This window comes from Panthera pardus, unplaced genomic scaffold, assembly GCF_024362965.1.
Source record: "Panthera pardus isolate Hobbes unplaced genomic scaffold, ASM2436296v1 HiC_scaffold_1, whole genome shotgun sequence".
In the NCBI taxonomy this organism is placed as follows: domain Eukaryota; kingdom Metazoa; phylum Chordata; class Mammalia; order Carnivora; family Felidae; genus Panthera; species Panthera pardus.
Genome location: NW_026526654.1, coordinates 76,861,011 through 76,886,465, shown reverse-complemented (window position 1 = coordinate 76,886,465; position 25,455 = coordinate 76,861,011). Strand labels below are relative to the sequence as shown.

The 25,455-nt window shown below is 38.8% G+C and overlaps 2 protein-coding genes across 10 annotated transcripts in view; one reads left to right on the top strand and one right to left on the bottom strand.

Annotated features, from left to right (window-relative positions):
* The window catches only part of NBEA (neurobeachin), a 678,493-nt gene that overhangs the window by 453,398 nt on the left and 199,640 nt on the right, over positions 1-25,455 (top strand). For all 9 annotated transcript variants that reach the window (XM_053900309.1, XM_053900303.1, XM_053900292.1 and 6 more), the window contains 2 exons: positions 118-261; positions 20,085-20,221. In XM_053900309.1, the coding sequence (XP_053756284.1) occupies positions 118-261; positions 20,085-20,221 (281 nt within the window). The remainder of the gene's footprint in view (positions 1-117; positions 262-20,084; positions 20,222-25,455) is intronic.
* Positions 21,527-24,648, bottom strand: MAB21L1 (mab-21 like 1). Its single transcript, XM_019447787.2, has one exon. It carries the CDS (start codon positions 23,888-23,890, stop codon positions 22,811-22,813), a length of 1,080 nt encoding a protein of 359 aa, XP_019303332.1. The 5' UTR covers positions 23,891-24,648; the 3' UTR covers positions 21,527-22,810.

Genomic DNA, 25,455 nt, shown 5'->3' with positions numbered 1-25,455 from the left:
TCTGTAATTGTGAAGTCATATGTAAGTGCAGCATAAAATTATAAGAAAGTAATAGGTTGTTTTTTATACAAAAAGCCAAGCAATCATGATCACCCATATTATTTTGGTTGTGATTAGGCACTGAAGAAGATGTGGTAAAGTCCAAGAAAACCTTCAGAAGTCAAGCAATAGTGAATCAGAACGCAGAGACAGAACTTATGCTGGAAGGGGATGATGATGCAGTCAGCTTGCTGCAGGAGAAAGAAATTGACAATCTTGCAGGTAAATGTATAAATTTTTTTCTTCTATTTGTAATGAGTGATAAATACACACAAAGTTCCTGAACTGGAGATCTGTCTCCTGGTGAATGAGTTTGTACCAGTGGTTGGAACGAGGCTGAATCTCGTGAACATTAATCATTTACTTTATCTCGTTTCTTGTATTGGAGAGAAGAAAGTACATACCAAACAAATATGTATTTTACTACTAATAATTGAATACCGTACCTACTCTCTTTGTAATGAGGAGCAACATTTAATGTGAGATAGTGTATAGCATAAATTGTCCTCTCTAACTGCCTGAATAATTGGAAGGGGGGACAGAATGCTAGACTCATCAACATACATGTGATTCCAACATGCTAACGGCTGTGAAGAACAGCCACCTCAGCCGTGAGACCATCGAATTTGCCATTTTTTTCCCTGCTGTCACTTTTGGGAATGTCCCTCCCCATTCCTGTTTTTTTTTCTCTATCCCCACACTGCTAACCCCCACATTCTTTCACCTGCCTGCCCTCAGTTTTCATCTTGTCCTATGCTGGTCTAAGGTGAGTTCAGAGCAGTACCTGCCATGACCATGTGGGATAGAGATATCTCAGAGTGTTGGCCTATACCCTTGTTTGGGTTTTAAACCATCTTTGAGACTCTGATGAAAACAGATTGCTTCACGAAGGTGCACATATAATTTTGTACACAATTTCAGAGGGTTCACTGACCCCTGGAAACCAGTCCATAGAATCATATCCTGGATCTCAAGTGAAAAACTCCTGCTTTAGAGTCAAAAAGTGGCTGAGTCTTCCCTCAATTCTGTATTTTCAGTCCATACCACGGTGGGGAGGCAGGTGCCAGTGGAGAAGTGGACTTGTAGTCATCATTCTGTTTACAAAATAGCACTTCTGTTTCCAGAAGTGTGCTGAAAATGATCTGGCATGCTTTATGAAAACCTCCAGTGAGGGCCACCTGGGTGGTTCGGTCAGTTAAGCATCTGACTCTTGATTTTGGCTCAGGTCATGATCTCAGCGTTCATGGGATGGAGCCCCACATCGGGCTCTGCACCACCAGCACAGAACCTGCTGGGGATTCTCTCTCACTGTCTCTCTGCCTCTCTCTCTCTCTCTCTCTCTCTCAAAATAAATAAATAAGCTTTAATTAAAAAGAAAAAAGAAAGCCCCTGGTGATGTTTTCTACCAGTTAGAGATTTCTCTTTTTCCCAGAGGTGTTCTTATTAATTGTAAACTAGAGGTGGCACATTATTCTCCCTCTTCTATAAAATGTTTAATAAGGTTATTCTAATGCCAGCTCCTGCATATACCTAGTCTAGTCACTGACGTTTCTGTATCATAAAAATTACGTGTTCCATTTGGAACTCATCCTAAGTCTGTGAACAAATGTTGGCCTTGAATTCCTAGGTAAGTGTTGAAGTTTTGGTTTTGTTGTTTTTGTGGTTTGTTTTACTAGTTCAAAGATTTACTCTGAGGCCATTTGGAAGTTTAAGCAAATGAAGTCTGTGATTTCTTTTTCCCAAAGATTTGTTTTCTCTTTTCCCGGTCTTATTCTTGATCCTAAAGAAGTAGAGAAAATTTATAAACATGTTTTGTTACCTTTTTAGATAATGTGTTGTCTTTCCTCATTCACATATGGTAATAAATATGTTCAATAATTATACAATTTAGTTTAGACTCTCCGTTATAAAAGTAATTAATTAGTTGATACAAATTTGGCTGGTACCCTGAAGTTTATTATGAAAAGATTTTCCCTGTACTACCAGAGGCAAAATCCAATAAAGACTCATAACTTCTTTATGTTTCTCTCCTTTAATGGTAGCTAGAGTAATTATTAATATTAATTAACAGTTGTTTTACTTGTATTTATTTTTGAGAGACAGAGAGAGACAGAGAACAAGCAGGGAAGGGACAGAGAGAGAGGGAGACACAGCATCTGAAGCAGGCTCCAGGCTGCGAGCTGTCAGCACAGAGCCTGACGTGGGACTCAAGCCCATGAACCATGAGATCACGACCTGAGCCACCCAGGAGCCCCTATTAATGAACACTTTAAACAAAATTCCCAAAATCACATTAAGTTAAAATACCTACAGGACAATGAAAGTATGCTTGCAGTAAATTAGTTAAACACCTAATTGTGTGGCTCTTGACCAACTCACTGTCAAGACTCTTCTAACTTCAGTCTTTTAAACAGATTTTTCTTTGAGCAGATCCACTCCTATCTATTTCCACCTGGTTCTAATTCATACTATTTTTGCAGAATGCTTGTGTCCGATAAATCTTACAAACTGTCCTAAAATATTGATCCCTGATCTGGTCAGTAATGTTCATCTTTAAAACAGCAATCCATGAATGTGACACTGAGCTTTGAATGCAGTAGAAAAGAAGGAGGGGATGGATGTTTTGTGAAGGGAGAAGTAAAGGTAACAGAAATAGTCTGCATAATATATAGGTATATATAGGTTCATCTTGTAAATGCCGAAGCCTGTTTATTATCTAGACTGGTGGGATAGTTACAGTGTCACAGAGAAATCATTTTTAGAAGTTAATTACAAACCGCTATTCTTAGATTTAAGAGGTTAATAAAACTGTGGACCACATAAATATGTAACTTTTTGGTTGTCTTTGTCTCAAAAACTAAAATTTATTAAATAATAGTGGCTTTCTTGTATATAACTTAAAGTTCTATATATCCAAATAGTGCTAAGCTGCCTTTATAAAGAGTGCTTCTGTGTCACAGGAGATGTACACTCATTAAAATCCAGGACATCCTAAAATTAGTATAATCTGATACTGTTGTCTGGAAATACTATGTAAGATAACAAATGCCCATTTTCCATTTCTGGGATTAAAAATTACAGGTTGATCTTCTCATGATTTAGTGATAGGACTTGCATATCAGTAATGTAAGAAATGTACCTTCAAAAATATACAAGTACTTAAGAGTTCTTACATTTTAGAGTTTCGTTGAATGAAGGCACCATTTTTATAATAATAATGGTAAACCTAAGCCTGCCGATTAGCCTAATTCATTTTCTTGTTCTTACAAAGCCCTGTTTTGCTGATAGACACACAAATGAGGAGACCATGCATTATAATTTGTCAATATGCAATATTTCTTATGAGTCAAGTTAAATTCCAAGAAAAAAAAATACACTAATTAGAATAGAAAACTAAGGAAAGTACTAATTTGGTTAAGATTAATTCTATTTGGTGGCTTAAAAGACAGGTTCAGTTTTTGTTTATAAAAAGAAAAAAAAAAGAAAAGAACAGCTAGCCTGGCTTCCTAAGAACCAGGCGGTGTTCAAAGAGCTTTATATGCAGTAACCTATTTCATGTTCACAATAACCCTATGACCTAGATACTATTATTACCCTAATTTTACAAATGAGGCTTTAGAGGCCAAGGCAGATTAATTTGCTTGTGTAAGATTAAAAAGTAAATAAAATAATGTATTTCCTCTTAAATACATAGTTTACGGTTTGAATTGAAATATACCAAATACTATATTTAAATATGCATGTGTATATACTTAAAGACTCTCCTAAAATAATGTCAAAACAAGATCCTCAGCTTATACCTCAATTTTTACATTGGTCCATTATACTATATTTAGAAGTCTATGAATATGCCCAATAATTAATTTTGGTTTTATATATCAGTTCTCTAAAATCATTCCGGTAAGTTAAGAAAATTTGGTAGAGTATTTTTTAGCACAATTTTATTTAAATTTTGACTCCTTTTTTTCCCCATTTTCTTTGGAGTTTTCTAGTTTTAATAAAGATAAAATGGTCCACAAATTTTACAGCTTTAAATGTCATACAATTTTCTGTTTCACTTTTTAGTTCCCTTTCTTCCCAAGCTGTTCATCTCAAGAGGCAAGTTAAATGTGTGTGATTATTAATTACTCAATTTATTATGCATTGTAGCAAGTGGCTAATATAATTATAATATAGAAGTATGCAAATCAGTTAAGTAATTATTATATTAATAACACCTAACTTTATTTTAATTGCTTTTTTTAGTTTGTAGTGATTCACCAAAGTGAATTAGCACCTAAGATTCCATACGTAACTAAAAATTTCAATTTACTAATTACATTGTTACTTAAAACATTGTAATTAATTAATATAATTTAACTGATTTTAATCTAAAACCCCGATATACATTTTAATTTGAATCTTACTTTGCCAAGTTATTTCTTCAAATAATTATTAAGTTAACTGAAATTCAAGATTAACTCAAATTTATATGAATTGACAAGTGAATGATTTACTTCAACAATAGAATTGTGTACCACTGATAAAACGTACCTCCTTTTTTTTAGGATGGTAGTTCTGTCACATACACTGAGTGAAAATACAAATATTTTCCATAACAGATTTGGAATTTGTACAGATTTCTTTATTGTTACTTACAAATATTAGTCATTTTGCAAAGTTAGGGAATTCTGGGTTCATGTTGATGATGGTCACTTATGGTTCGTCAGTTCTGCAAATTATCAAAAAAATGTTTTATCTGTGTAAGCTCTTTTTACCAATAATCCACCCATCCATTCCTACACCAATATCCAAACTTCTTAACCAGAAATATCCTTCACATTTTTCCATTCTACACCTTCCCTTGTATCACTTATCAAAATCTCTACCCATTTTTTATACGTATTTTAAACACTTCATGAAGTATTCACTGGCCAGTTTTGTCACCCGATAACCTTTGTGTAGTAGCATTTTATTGAGACATAATTCACGTGCCATACAACTGACCCATTCAAACGGCACAATTTAATGATTTTTAGTATATTCACAGAGTCATGCAGCCATCATCACAATCTTAGAACACTCCATCACACAAAAAGAAACCTCCACACTCTTTGGCTATTCCACCCAATTTCCCATGCCCCCTCTACAGGCCTAGAGGACCAGTAATCTACTTTCTGTCTCCATAGATTTGACTATTCTGGACATCTCGTATAAATATAATTGTATAATATGTAGTCTTTTGTGATTAGCTTATTTTACTTACCATTATGTTTTCAAGACTCATCCATGTAATAGCATACATGTCCTTTTTATGGTGAATAATATTCCATTGAATGGGTATTTCACATTTTGTTTATCCATTCATTAATTGTTGGACATTTGGTGTGTTTCCACTTTTTGACTACTGTGATTAACAGTATGAACATTCACATACAACATTTTATGCCAACATGTGTTTTCATTTCTCTTGAGTATATACCTAGGCATGAAATTTCTAGGTCAAATAATAACTCTAACTTTTTGAGGAACTGTTAGACTCTTTTCCAAAGTGGCTGCATCATTTTACATTCCTATCACCAGTGTGTGGGGATCAGATTTCTCCACATCTTTACTGCTCATTATTATCTGTCTTTTTTATTATAGCCACTCCTTGAAATTTTGATTATATCACTCTTAAGATACTGATACAATACAAGATGTTTTTGTGTATGTTTTCTTTTTCCTTTTAGATTGCAAATTCCTTAAATATAGTGACCATATCCCATATATCTTTGAACCGGGAAGAAATCTAACACAATTACTTGCACTAAAAATGTTCCCATTGAAAAAAGTTTATGTAGGGGGCACCTGGGTGGCTCAGTCCATTGAGCGTCTGACTTCGGCTCAGGTCATGATCTCATGGCCTGTGAGTTTGAGCCCCGCGTAGGGCTCTGTGCTGATAGCTTGGAGCCTGGAGTCTGCTTCAGATTCTATGTCTCCCTCACTCTCTGCCCCTCTCCCACTCATGCTCTGTCTCTATCTCAAAAATATATAAACATTAAAAAATTAAAGAAAAGAAAAAGTTTATGTAGGTTGAAATAAACTAGAGAGCTAGTTTAATAACTATAGATTATTATCTAGTTAATTTATACCAAAACCAAAAAAACAATTGAGCTATTCGAATTAAGTGTTTGGGACTTAAATTATTCAGATCATCTGTTCATACTAATTGAATCATTCAAATTACTCAACTCATCAGTTGACTTTTTCAGGGTAAGGACTAAACTAATCTTTCTTCTGTTCAGTTTTTGCTAATTGTATCATTTTAACTAAATGTCTCTTAAGACTCCCATTTTTAAAGTCAAGATACCACTGTGACTCTTAATCAAAAAAAAATTTTTTTCTCTATCGCACAGAAAAAATATTCTATAACCAAAGGATTATATTCTTATTTTGAATACTTAAAAAGAGTTAACTAGTATAGAAAACTGGCAACATGGGAAAAAGTGTTAGAATATGAAAGTTGGATATTTTTATGTGGCTTTTTCAAAGTGATAGATTTTATTATCCTTTACACACACACACACACACACACACACACACACACACACACAATCACCCCACATACCACACACCAAAGTCCAGAATCCATAACTCAGAAAAAAATGCATTATGTAAATTTAAGAATGAAAAAGATATAGAAATGAAGAGAACATCTACTAAGAGAAACAGGATGTAATCAGTAAGAGGTTCTCCTAAATGACAGTCAGCTTCCCTGCAGGACACCCCCCTTTAATGCCCTAGACAGTTCCCAAGTATGCTTTCACTGATGTTTAGAGGGCAGTACCTTTTCAGACTATTTTTCTGGTTGTTAATGGGTCAAATTTTTGGTCTGTTTTCTGTTATCTTTATTCTATTAATTCATGGTGAATGCAGATATCAAATAATTGGAGGGGAGCTTGCTTAGACTTTGTTTTAAGGTTGACCATTCCTACCTCCTTAAGTCTCTATTTTCTTACATTCACACACCAACTGATTTGCTTACTCATTAACATCTATTAAATATTTAGGAGATAGAACTCTGGGACTCAGAGACTGATAGAAAACAAATCATCAGGATTAGCACTACTACCACTACCTCTCAGTAACTTCAGTAACCAGAAAGTTACCCCATAAAATATGTCTACCCTAATAAGTGAAAGTAGACAATTCAGATGATCAGATAAGTGGGGCGCCTGAGTGGCTCAGTTGGTTAAACATCTGACTCTTGATTTAGGCTCAGGTCATGATCTCACGGTTCATGAGTTTGAGCTCCACATCAGCCTCTGGGTTGACAGCTTGGAGCCTGCTGGAGATTCTCTCTCTCCCTCTCTCTCTCAAAATAAACATTTTTTTTAAAGATGATCAGATATATACTGTAGGCCTTCCAATGTTCTAACCTGGGATGTCCAGATACCAGAGGCAAAAGTTGTTTATATACATTGAACGTTACCTAAAAACTGAGCTAAGAAAGGTGGATAAAGCAAAATATACAACATACAAGGAGGACAAACTCAAGATTATAGAAAAATATAATAAAAATACAGGAACAACAGGAACTCAAAAAGCTAAGAGTTTTTCAGAGAAATGTTATTTAAAAAGAAAAAAGTTTGAACCTACACACAGAAAAGTTTTATTATAATTGTTTAATGGAATAAGAGAACATACTACAGAAGGAACAAGTTCAGTGTTAAACAGATAAACTCATACCATATCTGCTTAAGCCTAACTACTCCATGCAATACAGTTCAAATATGAACAGTATTTCCCTAACAAAACTAGTATTTTTTGCAAGATTTCTCCATATTTATTTTATGTAGTTTTAGTTACAGAGTCTAACTAGAATCGATCTGATATTTGTATTTAGGGGGAAAATGCCTTTTAAACATTCTGGATTCTCTAAGATGCATTTTGCTCAGTATTTTCCCCTTAATTTTTAAGCCCATGTGTATTTCAAGGGAAATTTAATCCATATGTCCCTGACTCACTCACACTTAACTCATCAAAATATTGTTTAGTAAAAGCATTTGATGTTGAAAAAGCCTTATGAGTCTTTATAAGTCTTTTTTCTCTCTCTTTGAATTAGGAAGTTGCTTTGCTAGTCATAAATAGTATACCCAAAGGGTTCACATTCAGCTTCAAACACAGAATTCACAGAGCTCTTGGACACAACATTAACACATGCCCATTGCCTACAAAAGCTAAAATATTTAAACTCCTAACTCAATTTTTTGATTCAGTTAAAGAGTTGTAAAAATAAATAAAAGCTTTACCTTGACTACCTAGCCTTCTACTCTCTCCTTATTATTTTTGCAATGTCTACAAGGTCATTTTAGAGTCTACAACATTTTGCTATAATCCATATTTTGTTGTTTCCAAAAATGTATGTCTCCTTCCACCATGTAGTCTATAAAAATGCTTTTAAGGTACTCTTAATTATAACACATCCTGCTAGCCCAACTACGTAAATTTAAAATATAATAAAAAGACAAATTCAACTATTATTTAGTAGTTCACCAGCCATGATTCAAATAATATATAGCATTTTCCCATCTTTTCTTAAGAAACCATCCTTTGTTATGCTGCAAGTGTTCCACAAACCACAACAATGCCTATTCTTCCTAATACAGTTCTAGTTGAAACCTACTTTTTTTACTTGTTTCTCTGTACAGAGACTTTCCCATAAAGTAATTCCTCTACAGACTTATAATTATATTTATTCCCAACCTGAAAAGCAGAGGTGACAAAGAACTGAACTAACTTATCAGTAGACCAGATCTCTCCTACATGTAGGGGACTAAACTCTCCTATGCTGTGTTTTTTAAAAAGTACGTGAATGAGTACGTTAATCACCTACTGGAAATATATGGGCCATCTTGTCTGTCACACTTGGAGGAATAAACAAACAAACAAAAAAAGTTCCTACTGCCAAACTGTGGATGTCAGCAACTTGGAGAAGAAGAGATGAGTATTCATCATCGCACATTGCCACACCTGTGAGGTCTCCGGTGGTCTCTCCAAAAGAATTTAGCACTAATACAAACATTATATAAAAACTGATCTTGCCACTGCATTTAAAGCCGTAATATACAGGGGCGCCTGGGTGGCTCAGTCGGTTGAGCGTCCGACTTCAGCTCAGGTCACGATCTTGCGGTCCGTGAGGTCCATGAGTTCAAGCCCCGCGTCAGGCTCTGGGCTGATGGCCCGGAGCCTGGAGCCTGCTTCTGATTATGTGTCTCCCTCTCTCTCTGCCCCTCCCCCATTCATGCTCTGTCTCTCTCTGTCTCAAAAATAAATAAATGTTAAAAAAAAAAATTAAAAAAAAAATAAAGCCGTAATATACAAAAGGACAAGTAAGTTTTTCTGCAGAGTGAAAATATTTTATTTATTTGATTATTTTATTTCCATGGCTTGGTGTTATAGCGCCAGAGTAACATCCTGCAGAAGGTACTTAAGGACAAGTATTTACATGGTGGTCAATTTGTAAGTTGTTATCACAGTAGAAGCTGCTCCATCAGTTCAAATCATCAGCCCAATAAATATAAGTGTAGAACTTTTCATCACCAAAAAGGAAGGGAAAGTCAGACTGAGTTGCCTGTCTAAATATTGTTTTTTGTATTGTATCTTTTTCCAGTTAAAATGTTTAGGCATTTACTTGATCAGAAGATGACTGATTGCAATGTTTTATGCTTTTTTAATTCAAAAGTTCTGTTGAATTTTTCCTTCATTTAGGTCACTAACAAACAAAACTGCTTAGTTGTAGCCTCATTACAGTTCAATTGTATACAAAACAGGATTGTTAAGAACCGGGTATCACAAAAACTTTCTTAAAAAATCTTCTATCTAAGGTTGAGCTAGAAGGAGTCTCAATTCACCAACCAGTTTTCTGGGGAGAAAAATGAGTTTGATAGGTAGTAAAGAGATATGTGTGGATGGGCACATGAAGCTGGGAGACATAATTAAAATTTATTGAAAGAAAAAAATACCATAGGCAGTAACTTTCAATTCTGAATTAGGTAGCATAGTTCATTTTAGCGTGTGGAAATTAGAGGTTCAGACATTGGGGTATTTACTCATGATCACATTACAAGCAAAGAGATAAGCTGAGATTTAAACCCATTTTTCTGCCTCTGTTAAAGCCCTTGTTCATTTCACTATTCCATTATATATAAACCAGTGTTTGCTTGGTTTTTAATTCTAAGTTGTAACCCATTGTGGGTAAGCAAATCAACTATGTGGATTATTACCCACATTATTTGTAAATAAAATAAAAGAGAAAATAATAAATTCAAATACAAAACTTCAAAATTCATCACACATAGTAAAGATAAGAACTGGAAGGACTTGCTGGGCCCTTATTCTCTGATGCCAGATCCCAACTTGATTGAGGTTGGATGTGGTCATCCAAGCAAAACAATTATCAATATTGAATATCTACTATATGCATGATATTATGGTGGGTTCTTGGAGTAAAAAGACACATACGATTAAAGTTTCTGCTTCCAAGGAGGTTATAGTCTAGAGGAAACATACACAATGAAAAACAGCAGCAACCTAGATATACAAAGGGAACAACAATAACACAAAACAGGACCCTTGACTACCATGCAGATTCTGGAAGGCCTTCCTAGAATAGGTGTTTCCTGTATTGAGTCCAGCAACGTAAGTAAAGGATTTCAAAAGATTTAAAGGGTTGTTATTGCAGACAGTGGAAACAATTATATACTAAAATATCACCCTCCCTGTGAAACTACAGTAGTTCTAAATTATTCAGGTAAATGTATGAGGCAGGGAGTTTGTGAAGTTGAGACTAACAAGCTCCTGGGGGAATGTTATGTTCCATGAGGACCCTGGATTTTTATCCTGAAGGCCACAATGAGACAATGAAGGATTTTAAGCATGGAAATGATAAGATCCAATTTAAAAAATTTGAAAGAAATCACTCAGGCCACTGTGTAGCTTATGGTTTTAGGATGCCGAAACTTGAGGTAAAAGGCTGTTGTTCGAAGTAGAGGCAATGAGAGCCTGAACCGAGTTTAAACTGGTAGTGGCAGAAAAGGGAAGGGGACACTTAAAAAAAACACTTAGAAGGTAATATGTCAGGGACTGTGATAATGGGCTGGTTGTGAGGAGTAAGAACGAGGGCACCTGGCCTAGGAGAGGGAATGATCTAGGAATTATTAAATGTTTTTGGGAATGCGAAGATGCGAGGTTTTAGGGGAGAGGAGAATGACGATGATTGGTTTAGCTTGGTCAGATGGCTATCTGACATTTTCAAACGGTCGTCAAGGTTTGGAATTTGAGAGCCAATGTTGGACATAGAGTTTATAATTAAAACACTGAAATCACCCAAGAAAAGTGAGAATACATATGGAGAAGAGCAGCGGGCCAAAGTCATAGCCCACCAAGGATACCAACAAGGAAGTCGGGCACTAGGAGAACAATAAAGAACAGTATGCTCTAGAAGTCAAAGAATTCTCCTCTTGTTCAACATTTTTCACACTGATATTCCTTAGGACACAGGTATTTTGAAATATGCTAATGAGGGGGGAGTATCGCTAAATGTGTTTGGAAAACTCTGGGTTTAAATATACAGTGTTATGCAGGGTTTTTTTTTTTGGACTGATGGATAGATTTTCTGAGCTTTTAACACATGAATTCACATGTGCTCCTCTGCCACTGTGGCCTAAGTAGAGGATAAAAGTGAAGGCAAAAGGAGTGAACAGGGGTGGAGAACTAAGAGGGAGAAGCTGATGTGTAGAAACTTAACAAAGGAGGGCAGGGACAAAGATAAGACAGTAGCTGGGGGGGGCGGGGGCAGGAAGGGTAGGACCAAACCCCAGGTAGAGTGAGTAACTGGTTTGAACAGGATGAAAGATACATTTTCTGAAACTGGGGGAAAAAAGAGAGAGAGATAATGACAAATGCAGAGGCAGAAAAGTCTCAGATGGAGGAAGGCATCAAGATAAATGACAAATTTTCATTTTTCGCCAAAATATGAATACTTCATTTATTACCGAAGCAGGTGGACAGATGTTCATAGCGAATTCTCTAGGAAGGAACCATATATCTAATCATCTTCTCAACAAGATGTGTGACCACAAAAAAAGGATAAACACCACCGTGCCACACTGTAATATCTGAGCTTTCATCATTGATTCCTTAACCTGAAACATCTCACATTCACAACTTGGTATGTGTTTTCAGTTTCACATCATACTGTCCCTCCCCCTTCACACGTCCTAATCACTGGCCAGTCTTACTTCTCCTGTACACATACTGCAGCTGTGTGTTTGTTCAAACTCTTCTGCTCTGCTTACAATGAATGCTCTTCCCCCTCATATCTATCTGTCCACATCCTACCCATCCATTACAGCTCACTTCAAATACCATTGCCATCATCCTGTCCCAATTACAGCTATCCCCCAAAAAAGGCTGCGTGGAAACCATCACGGTTCAGTGAATGTCTATGGAATTTTTGTTTCTGTCCCTTCCTTGTTGGGAGGCATGTATACATAACAGCCCTGACTTTGAAGTCAGATAACCAGGGCAGAATCTTGTCTCTACCATTTACTAGTTGTATGACCTTCCCTAAATTACTTCACCACTTCGTCTCATTTTCTATCTGTGAAATGGACACAATAGCAGTTCCTGTATATCATAGGTTTGTTGTTATGAGGAACAAATGAGATCAATTCATGTAAAGTGCTTTAACAATGCTTAGATAGCTTTTCTCCTTTATGTCATTACCGCGTGTATATATTTCTTACCTCTACGATGTACTATAAGCTCTTGAGTAAAATTCATGTCTCATGCTTTAGTCTGTGCTCTCTTAGTACCCAAAACAGTGAATAATTTTTGTTGACCACATGAATGAATGAATGGATGCTGAGTTAAGTATGTTTCTCTAAGCATTTAAATTATAAGGAGGGAACAACTTAGTAGGAAAACTATGGCAGTTATAACATTATGCCATTTAAAAAAAATAATAGTATACATGTGACATAGCTACAATGACCAATTACATTATAACCCTTGTTGGTTTTCAGCATATCTTTTACTTATGTTTTCTCTAAAATGCAGTGTCTTTCATATTTCTAAAGCACAACTTGAAATGAATTCCAGAAAAATGTAAAGGGTGTGATCTGTTAATGTAAGTGTCTTTTTACTAGTACATACACATGCAATAATGGTGTATTTCTTTTTCTATTTTCAATTCCATAAAGATATATTGCATACCATGCAACAGCCACTGTGTTAGAGGAAGAAGGTAACACCCTTTTCTTTAAGTAGCTTATGCCAAATGGGAGGATAGACTTTTAAACACATATATGAAATATATTATAAGGCTGCAGTAAACATGCACCCATGAAGGCTAGGCCCTATTCCACCCAAGGGTACAAAGACTTGGTCCTCCTGGTCCAATAGATTTAAATCATCTCCTCTGGTTTATTCACTCATCTAGTCCAGTAGGAATTTACTCTTCTCAATCATTAAATGATATCCTCGTGCCATAAAAGAGTCACTACCCTTCCAGAAAGTAAAAAATGTATTCCATATGTTGAACTAAATGTGATATAACTAGAAACACAAATCTCATCTGGATCACCTAGTGAATCAAAAGACAGAACAAATGAGCACAATGAACATTAAAACGATCGCTGTTTCTTAGTAAATTTTTGTGCTAAAAATAACTCAATTAAAATTTACTTAGCGTATATATGCTTTATAAGTTTTTTTCCCTATAAAATTACTCATTGCCTTTGTGGAAAATGCACGGGTTTTTGTTGACTTATTTTTTATAGAAAAAATTATCTGTTCTACAAATATATTGGAAAACCTAAATGGTAGGTTAAAATTAGAGCCTATCAGATTATCTCTTGGTACATTTAAAAAGTATTTATTATAAACATGCTAAATAAGATGAGATGCTAGATAATATTAGTGCAGAAATAGGTGTTCTACCATGATGAACAAATATTTTGTTAAAATGCAGTTTTCTATTGCTCTTATATAGAGGGCTCCATTCTTTCTGTTTCCATTTCAGACTGTGTTGAGTTTTACCACAGGTAGCTTTACTCAGATCTGAAGACCTTGATGTGGTTCTTAAACACGTGTATAATTTTGTACAATAATCTAAGGAAACCAGTGTATTATGGGGATGGTTGGTTATTGTCCATCTCAATCTAAAAATAGATTACGTTTGGGGCACCTGGGTGGCTCAGTTCGTTAAGTATCCAACTTCGGCTTAGGTCATGATCCCATAGTCCGTGAGTTCGAGCCCCATGTCGGGCTCTGTGCTGTCAGTTCAGAGCCTGGAGCCTGCATCGGATTCTGTGTCTGCCTCTCTCTCTCTCTGCCCCTCCCCACTCACGCTTTGTCTCTCTCTGTCTCTCAAAAATAAATAAACGTTAAAAAAAATTTTTTTTAAATAAAAATAGATTACATTTGGGGCACCAGGGTGGTTCAGTTGGTTGAGCACCCAACTCCAGATTTTGGCTCAGGTCATGATCTCACTATTGGTTCAGTAGATCCCTTCTTAAGGCTCTGTGCTATCAGCATGGAGTCTGCTTGGGATTTTCTCTGCCCCCTCTCTCTGACCCTCCTCTACTCATGTGTCTATGTGTGCTGTCTCTCTCTCTCTCTCTCTCTCTCTCTCTCTCTTTCTCAAATAAATAAACTTAAAAATATGTATAAATAAAGGCAGATTATGTTCAAGAAGTCACCAAAGAGCTTAAGAAGCTACTTCTTGGACACAGTGAGCTTTGTAAAAAAAATCAGGTTTATAGAGTGTTTGTAATCAATAGTGTGTGTGTGTGTGTGTGTGTGTGTGTGTGTGTGTGTGTGTGTGTTTGGGAGGGAGGGAGGGAGGGAGAAAATAATGCTGGAAGTTAAATTCATAACTCTTACGGTGTGTATTCCATTAGTTGTTCACATTATATTTTTTTGATTCAAGCATAAACATTCTGTAACTATTTTCCTGCAAGAAGTTTTTGAAAGCTTCAGAGGATTATTATTCTGAAATTATATTTGGACCACTATCAATATTTTCTGTACATAAAGAAAAGAGTCACTGTCTAGAGATTTTGTTACTATCCTATCTTTTTTCTTGGGGAATTTCAAATGCTTGAAATCAGGGAACTATCCTGGCTAATAGAAATCTCAGATCTTAACATTTCCTCTTAACTCCCTCTCCCCCAGGCACATACACAAACACCTCCATTTTCTTTATGCCTAAAGCTTTCCTAAGATTTCAAAACAAAGTCCCAGCTCTCTTATATTCTTCATTAGTTCCCTTTAAGTTGTTTTGAGATTAAAGCATGTTATTCTTTGAATTCTATGGGGGAAATGTTTTCTTTAAATTGATATGGCCATACTTAAAAGTAATAGAAGTCCATTGCAGGTAGATACTTTACATGTGTTCAGCTACTCACTCTAGGAGTTTTTCCTACAAATTGTATCATATATAGAAGAAATTATAAAGATTACTTCCATATTAAAATTTTATCTTAATTGTTTTTGGAATGATACCTTCTTCCACTAAACAAAGGATTTCAGATTAGTTCTTTTTCTTCTAAGTAATGTCAGGATTTTAAGTTTAATAATTTTATAAAGATTAGTCAATGTTTATTATCCCCCAAATAATTATCTTCTGCATGTTCCTAGAGCAAATTGAATATGTAGTTTTAAAGTAATTGAGGTTGAAGAAAATCTATCTAGTTAATAAAACTTTTATTAATATTAAACTAAGTTTAGAAAGTATTCAAGTGATACTAAAATTCATTGTAACTTCATGTACACTAAATACCGGTTTGGCCAGTTGAAATTCATCAAATAATTATAATGATGCCAATTTTGTTTCAACTTCAGCTCTTTGTCCCTATATAGTCTTAGTTCTACTTTATATTGAAACTTGTAAAGAATCTTAGCCTTGTTTGAAAAATTGCCATAGTTGCCTGTTAATGCCTGTTAGTATGTTACTGACACCCCTAAAAATGACTAATTCCTGTATGTGAAAAAAAGAAAAGCAGCCCTTGACCTCTGGAAACTTGCCTGACCCTTATGAGGAAGCCCAGTATTGTCAGGAGCTAGTATGGAGCTCATAGCTAGGCCCTGGTGTTTGTCATAAACAATCTCACAGAACACCAGCATCAGACAAGAACTCATGATGATGATGTGAGGCAAAAAATAACTTTATAATTTTGTGCAAGCATTGACAAAAGCAAGGTCACTCTGCATACCACCTAAATACCAAACATTCCCCTGCCCATCTCCTGGTTTATATGGGGGACTGCTGCTTCTTTGCTAATTATAGCTTTAGCCTAGATCTTGCCCGCCATCCCTCTAGATAAGATTTATTAAGACCCATAATCACAGAATTATCCCTGCTTCCCGACAGAGCCCAACTCAGAGCAAAGCCAAGCTCCTTGAAGTCTTCTCAGAATCACTTAACCAAAGCCCAGATCCTACAAAGTCCCTTATGAAGTTGCCCGTTTCTCCCTCATTGCACTGAGCAGTAAACCCGACTTCTTCAGCTACACATGTGTTCCTGGCGGTCTTTGACAAGAGGGTATTGACACATCCATAGCCCCCAAAACTGTCAATATTGAACTAGTAGTTAAGTAAAAATGATGTAAAAGAACCTTGTACACTGTAAAGCTTTATTAGAAAGTTGATGTATTATTAAGATTTCCAGACTTGGAATTTTGTTTTCAGTGGAATCATCCAAACCCACAAGTATTTTTTAACATTCTACTTTTTAAATATATTTGATGAATAGTTCCCTTTCCAAATATAAAACATGTGTATTTTCTACTCTAGGTTTACCATCTCAACTGATTAAAGATGGTGTAACTCTCCAGAGAAGTTCATTCATTTAAAGATTCTTTTCATTATGCTTGGGTGATCTTTGTTCTAGTTCAGATTTTAAATTAGCATTGAAATGAATGTCAAGTAGTATCCCTATCCTTTCAGAAATAGTGATGGATCAATATTTCTTAAACATTACCTGCCAACTCTAAAAGCAAATAACGCTTATTGTTGCTTTTGTCACCACTTTAGATGGTGGCGTTTTAAACTGCTGTGTTCTACGCATCAGTATGGGGGAGGAGGTTCTGACCCGCCCCCATCTGTTTAATGGCCATCACTAGACTTCAGTAGGTGCTAAGAACATTATTGTAACATATCCTTTATTGCCATAATAGTGGTTGGAATGGATATACCTACATTCAGTCCGGAACTCACGACACCAAGCAAAATTGGGAGGTGGAATTTGTACCCAGTTATCTTCCAGGACAGAGTCTGCAAGATCGCCATTTTTCTGGGATCCACAGATGCTGTCCTCTTTAAACTGTTTTTATTTGAAAAGGGATCCCAGGTTTTCACATGGAAAATCTCCCACATGGAAGATCTGGTTTGTGATGGTGTCTTATGTAAACATTTTAATATCAGATCCCTAAAATCCAGAGGCTCCCCCAAAAGGGATTAAAACATAATCTGCTCTCTCTATTGCTGTAGTGGATTAACTCTGTATTCTCTCTGTGGCTGGTTTGCTCCCTGAAGGCTACAACAAAAAGACTTGGTGCTCCTTAAACATGCTATGGAATTGGAAGTTGTAATTGGAGATTTCCAAAGGACAGGGGTAAAAATGACACACTATTAAGGCTGAATATTTCATGACGCCTCTTTCTGAGAGAAGAACCAGTTCGAAGTCCTTTTATAAGCCCCCAGAAAATCTCAATTCAATAGAATCAGATTGGAGTAAAAGCAGAGGCAAGCGCAGTGTCCTTTCAGAAACGCAGAGAATCCAGTAGAGAGAATGTGTTCCCTGTGAAAAGTTCACGGAGACGTGTACTTAGAATCCGTAATATATTTCAGTAAATCACTGTATATGGTTTTGATAATGTGTTTCGTGATTTTTTTTCAATTTCTCCCAATTTAATTGCTTGAATATGTTAAATTGCTCTTTAAGAAAAAGGAATAGTTCGCCATTTTAAATGTTTTTGACCATTCTTCGCCTCCAAATGCCAGAAACCTCTATTAAACCAGAAGTCACTAGCCTTCGCTGTATATATAGCATGACGACTTTTGTAAGGTTTTAGCAAGGCCCAACGATGTATAAGAAGGCACTGTTTTCAATGTCAGTCACATCACCTTCTTTCTCACCTCGCCCCAGTCGAGAGTAAGCCTCCGGTCAAGATCTCTCCAGAAAGGAAATAGGAAAAGTGGCATCCACTGGAGCGTCCTGGTGGCTCAAGGGTTAAGGGAGCGGTTCGAACCGGCCCGAGCGTTGGGGGATTCCGAGGAGGACGCGGGAGGCAGGAGGCGCCGCGGAGCGCGCGCACAGACCCTCCAATAAACACAAAGGAGGGCCTGGGGAATAGAAACCCAAATCCACTTGTAATCGTACAAGAGATTCGGGCATAATTACTTGAGCAACCTAGATTAAGATTGATGAGCCTTTAAAGTGGCGCTTCAGATCGACCGCCTCGCCCTTTGGAAAGAAAAACCTTGTGCAGCCGAGATGGACCCCGACTCCGCTTGGCTACGCGGCGGGAACTGGCGGCCCGGGACCCAGGCCGGGAGTGCGCGCGCCCCGGGGCCGGGCCCCCCGGTGCGGGCTCGGGGGGTACCGAGGGCAATAAACTAACCGAAAGGGCTTCGCGTTAGTGTGACCCAGGCGGTCAGCTCGGGGGTGAAGGCTGACACTGACGCAGTTGGCTTCCTGTCCACCCGGTTAGGCGCGACCGAAGCCGGCCGAGAGCCCTCTCCGTGCCTCCCGCGGCAGAAACGGCCCGGCTTTGTGCAGGACGGTAGCGGCCTCGGGGCGCACGCCTCCCTGGGAACGTGAACTTCCCCGCAGTCCCCGGGCCCCGCCGGGTCGGGCCTGCCAGCGGTGGCCTCGGCGGTGGCGGCGCGAGCCGGTCTCACCGCGAGGAGCCGCCGCCGAGGGGCCCGAGCCCGAGCGGCCGCAGGAGACCTGCCTTTTTATTGCCTTTATCCTACTGTTACTGTGACTCGTTTGACTATGTGCATTTCAGGGCGTGGGGGGAGATGGGGGGGTGAGGAATGGAGGGGAACTTAAGGCGCCCTTGCTACAAAAAAAAAAAAAAAAAGGGAGAGAGAGAAGAACAATAAAAAAAAGAATAATTTCTGTGTTCCATGTCTGTGTACAGGATAGCAAAGAGTGCCTCCCCTTTCGGGGAATCTTAAAGGGGCAGTTAAGTGATCCCCTTTGAATTAATATTCTAAAACGTAATTTTCAACATTAACTCAGATTGAGGGAATTCGAAGTAGGCACCTTAGTAGGCACACTTTCTGAAACATCTTTTCCTGAAGATTAGTTTCTCTAGTTTCAAAAGTTGAGAAATAGCACTTTTGGCACGCTTTTCTGAGAATCGCCTTGTTCGAGCGTCTTACAATTTCATCACTTTTGACTGATTCTCTGTGAAAATCACTGCTACGATTTTTGTTCTTTTCTACATAAGAAATGTACTTAATATCCTTGTATGTGTGTGTGTGTACGTGCGTATGTGGCGCGCCTTAGGACGCCGATGTGAATCTTCATGCAAGTTGCAAACCCCTTAGTTAGTACAGTGGAATTCATACATCCAGATCCTGTACCCCTTCACACCCTCCCGCCCATCCTTGGGGAACTCCGCTGCCCAGTGGACCGGGCTTTCCCGGATGGCTGGCCTTTGGGGGCAGTGCTGACTGCCTAGGGTCTCCCAAAGCCGGTGGTGCCCCACGGAGAATCGGGGCATTTGTGGGATTTCTAGGCGGAGGTTACCAACTCTCTTGCTAAGGGTCACTTATTCGGTATTCTGACCTCTTGGGGCTTTATAGGATTCTGTATCTCTACTCTCGTTATAAGATAATGTGCAAAAGCTAAGCAGACCTTATCTCACACGAGAGGAGCTGGCCGCATGACCACAGGCACCATTTTCTTAGTACATCTTTAAAAATAAAGACCTGCGGCACCCTTCGGGAGGGAGCGGGAGAGGGCCACAGGGATTCAGCCTGACTCCGGTGCCCTTGTCTTTCAGGCCCAGTGGTTCTCAGTACCCCAGCCCAGCTCATCGCTCCTGTGGTGGTGGCCAAGGGGACTCTCTCCATCACCACGACAGAAATCTACTTCGAGGTAGATGAGGATGATCCTGCCTTCAAGAAGATCGACACGAAAGTGAGTTAGAGTGATTCTGTAAACAGTCCTGGTGGCTTTGTGGCAGGAAGTGGTTTTCAATTTTGCTTGGTTTTAAATGACAGTGGGGGAGGGGAGCATGTTTCCATCTTTGTCATAGGAAATAAAATGAATGAAATAACACATGCTCTATTTTATGGGACTGAAGAATATATTAATGATTTTAAATCCCGCGTTACCAGAGCATGCTCATTTTAATACTTTCTACATGAGAGCCTTTGTCTGCACTTGGGTAGATTTGATAGTTAAGCCAATTGTTCAAAGTCTCTGGGGTACAGCATCCCAAGCTCTTTGGGAAGACTGGGAAGGTTTTTCTGAAATACCTTAAGATCACTTTTAATTTCCAGACGTGTACATTGAAATGTGAATTATTATTCATTAAAAGGTTATAAGGAAACTGGGGGGGGGGGGCGAGGTGGCATTTAAATATAAATTCATCTCCGTTATTACATCCATTTTTCATCTCCTGAAATAAGAATGCGCTTTACATGTGAATTTAAGAGCAGGAGAAACTAATTCTCTAAGAAGCATCGATTTCAAGTGTATAGGTCATATATACTAGCAATCAGATGTTTAAAGTTTGTGTTCTTCTGTGGGTGTAATGCCAGAAGATACATATTTGGACAATTTGAAATGCATAAATATTTATTTAGTATATCTTATTGTGTAGATTTTAAAACCTGATGTTGGGACAGCCCTACACCTCTGCACTTTCTTTTCAAATCAATGTGATTGTTGTTTTAACTTTTATGTTACCCTGCAGTTTGTAAACTTTTCTGAGGTTAAGAATTCAAGTGTCCTGCTAGATATCCAAGCATCAGTGTACAAAAGATCTTCCTTTGCAAGCTTTATCAGAAGCAATTATTCCAAAATAGTCAAAGACAAATGCTCCCACAGATTCAGAACTTTATTATTTGTATTTAATTTTTGTATAGAAATAAAGTATTATAAAACACGATTTGTAGAAGAGGAACCGAAATTCCAAAATCTACCCTCACCTGAATTAACTGCCTACCTTAGGGCCTGTAGGTGGTTAGCTCTCAGCACTTGTTGACTATTAAAATACTTGGAAGGACAGTCAAAGGACTTCTTACACTTCTGGCTCCCAAAGGATGGAATGTTTAAAATGAGCTGAAATGTAGTGTATTTGATTTTTAAATAATTTAAAGTTTGTCTTTATGCTTTTATCATTAGCTTGCCCTACAAAGGAAAAATAAATTTTGGGTTTCTGATTAACTTATTCAGCTAATGGAACACTAACTGCATAAAATAAGATTTGACATAAAGTGGTCAGAAATAATCTTTATTTTATTAGCGTAGTTAGTTTTCATATACAAATTTTGAAACTTTCATTGTGACTTTGAGTTCACTTTCTCTGAGTCAGATTTTTAACTCCACAGTCTTTGCTGTCATGACATATTTTTTCCTTATATTATCAGAAATGCTACAGAACCTAGTCCAGAAGAGCAGACTTTCAAGGGTAGATTTAAATCTGTCTGTCATAGAAAGAAATAGTCTTATAAGTAGATCATTAGCTTCTGTAGCCGTACAAAGAGTTTTCTCCGGTATTTTAAGGTTTTATTTTGAATAATTCCATTAGCACACTCCTCAAAATGTTTAAGATACTCAGGTGGGTTCAGTTTCCAAAATGAAGCGTTACATCTTTTGATAGAAAAACAATTTAAAGTGAGACACAACAACTTTTATTTTACTTCATTTATTAGCTTCTAATTAAATAAAAACCAGCAACAGAAATTAAAATCTAAGTCACAAAAGTAGTTATCCAGTGTATTTCAAGTGCATTTTCAAATATATAATTCAGATATTCAAGCGTTATTATATAAGCTGAATTCAAATTTCTTTGAATATATTTAAATAACATTTCAAGTATATTTATGGAATGTTAGAAATAGAACAAGCATTATATTTGAAACAAAATGTAAACTTTTTTAAAGTTCAGACACTTTCAAAGACAGATAAAAGTACCGGGAGGAAATCTACCTTTAAATGGTATCTTTGTTAGTGGAAAATGTCTGGAAGTATCCAAAACGGCAATTTAACTTCTGTTCACCAAATCACAAAACACCAACATCCACACGTTCAAAGACAATGTGAGATCACAATATTTGTTACAAACCAAAATATACATTACACTTTCCTTCAGATGGCATATCCAAATGGTGTTTACTCACAGACAGATGCACCTAAATCACCAGGATTGCTATAATCCTTTGATAGCTGGGCAGAGTGTTCTCTGTGGTCTTGCATTACAGCCGGGTTGCTTTCCGGGTGTTACTGTGTACTTTTCGAGGGAGATAAGAAATCCTTCGTAAAAGAAGTCTTCTAATACTTGTGGGTTTGGGTTTTTCTCTATCCTCTTTCCCTACTTCGTCTTCTCCCCTTGGAGGGGTGGGTGAGATGATGCCTAAACATTGTACTGTTATTCCTTTTTAAGGAAGAGATTGTTTGCACTGACAAGTGGAATATTAGATAGGAATCGACCAGGAAGTTTACACCGAACTAGGTCTTTGAGAAGAGCAATCACATTTCGGCTCTTGACGAAACGGTCCTCTAAAGTTTCTCCAAACTTTTCGGGTTGGTCAGGATCTCTCTCGCCAGTCGCCACGTTTGTTTGGCAGCGTTCTCCAGAGCCGAATGAGGTTTGCCTTGGAACAGATCTAAGTTCGGTAGGAAGTAGTGAGGACACCGCCGGCACTGCAGGCAGGAGATAAGTTGCAGCAAAATCCCGTTAAGCCGGTCACCCAGGCAGGACTCGTCCCAGTCCGACTCCCGGGGATGCTTTTCACACTCGTAGGAAACCAGAGTCTTCATGTGGTAATTGTTGAGGGGCTGGCCCGGCAGTTCGAGGTGCCGATCCCGCAAGGTTTTGAGGATGGAGAGGCATTTCTTCCTGCAGCCCCCCATCTGCAGTCTGTTCTCCGCTTCCGCGAACTGCAGCACCCAGGCGTCGCTCTCGGCCGAGCTCTGTTTGCCGGCCAGGGAGTGGCACTCCTTGGACAGGAGATTGAACCCTTCCGCTTTGACCTCCGCCACCCGGTTGGGTCCCGGCCAGGGGATGTGGGGAAGCGGCCAGTGGGCAGCGCTCCTGGGCCAGATGCCGGTGCACTTAAAGGCCGGGGTGATCTGCACCACGTACCTATCTCGGATTCGCAGTTTCACTTCGCTGGTGTCCGCCACCATTTTTACCACGTCCCGGTAGCTGCATTTGTCCACCGCCTGGGCCACCAGCGTCTGGAACCTGGACCGGATCTTGCGCGCCGAGAGGTAGCCGGAGGCGGTGATGAATTCCACCCAGAGGGACATGCTCCTCTTGCGCCCGTCGCTCAACTTCAGCACCGCGCAGCCGGGCAGCGAGCCGTCGTCCACAAAGTTGAACACCCCCATCTGGTTCAGGTAAAGCACCACTTCAAACTCGGTGGGGGAGATGACCTCGAGGCCCTCGTAGCGATTGTCCATCTCGTTGAGAGAGCTGATGAAGCGGGGCTCCTGGACCTCCACTTCTTTCAGGACGTCGGAAACGACTTTGCAGACTTCCCGGATAGTCTTCGCGATGGCAGCTTTCCTGGCCTGGCACTTCTCGTTGTAGTATTTATTCAGATGGTACACCAGCTTGGCCTGGGCCGCGATCATGTTGGGGCAGAGATCCGGATTGTACACCGGAGTCTCGCAGTAAGCTGTGGGATCCAATGCGGCTGCTAGAGCTGGAGCCAACTTCGGTGGAGAAACGGGCCGCCGCGCTCAGAAACGCACCCAAACGCTCTCCGACGTGCTGCCGCGCTGGACTCCCAGCCCGCTGCTCTCCCCCCTTCCTTTTATCTTTGAGCCCGGTCGGCCTGAAAGTGAAAGCCTGCTCTGCCCCCCTCTCTCGGCCTTTCTTCCTCCTTTAAAGGATCCTCGTGCGGGAGAAACGCAAGGAGAGATCACCTTCTCAGTAGTGAAAACAAAAGTTGCGCTGAGACCCAGCAAAGCTCCTCCCGTAGTCAAAATAATCGGCCCTCTCCGTATTTATTTACGCCTTCCCGCAATCATCGTGTCTGCCGGACTGTTAATCAGACGGAGGAAAAGTGTGCTGAGTGTGTGTCGGGGGTGAGTGTGCGTGTGTCTGTGTCAGAAGAAGCTGCTGTTGGTTTGTCTAAGAGCCCAGATGCACTCGTGTGGAAATTATAAAGGCAGGGCCAGGCAGGCTGGCGGCCAATCGCCACTGGGCTCGTCACGACAGCCTCCTTCAGCTCCAGCCCGGCTAATTAATCCCCCCTCGTGGATATAGGCACACAAACTAAAGGTAGAAGGCTGCTGCCGGCAGAAAACCACCCAGGCCACCTAGACAGTTTTGGAAATCAAGAGGAATCTCTCGGCTTTGGTATTAATTGAAGCATATTGACGTTTTGAAAAGACTTGGCAAAGTGCTTCTCTTCTGTGTTGAAAAAAAAAAAAGCCCTGCTTGTCTTTTTACCGCGGAAATGCAAATACAGGTGTATTAATGGTCATCCATCAATTAGCGAACTAGATGGGGTCTTCTAAAACCAAAGTCACTAACTTGCATTTAGAATAAGATAATTAACGTCTCTTAATCCTGGAGGTCTTTTAAAATGCAGGTTGAGAGCTTGCTGTTGCACGTCTGTGCGAGTTGGCTTTAGATGGACTAATGCCTGTGTAATTTTTTGGATGTTCCTATAATGTCAGAATGTTGTTGTTGTTGTTGTTGTTGTTGTTGTTGTTTTAATGTTATGCAGCGTTTTAACTCTGGTTTTTCCTCATTTGCAGTGGTTGAAAGGAATCTGAAAATTACTGTTTTGTTAGACGTTGTCTACTGCTCTTTAAGTTAGGATGTTTAAAAAATGTTTAGGATCACTCCCCCTCTGTCCCCAACTGCAGCCCTCTTTGTACTTCGGTTGACTTGCCAACATAATCAGGACACTGAGTTTTGTACGCACTGGTAGAAAGCTTTAAAAAATAACTTCTCTCTGTGATCGAGAGACTGTTGTAACGTGAGTTCCTAGTGGGCTGGGTTTTAATATGTGAAATGAAGGCGAGATCATAGAGATGAGACCTACTGGCAGATAACTGTTCCAAAAATTTTCAGGCTCCGGGTTTCTGGCTTGCCTATTGATGTATAATTCAGGATATACCTCCTCTCCTAAGTGTCCTTAGTGGTGACCTGACAGACTTCTAATTTTATACGATTTCATGTGATT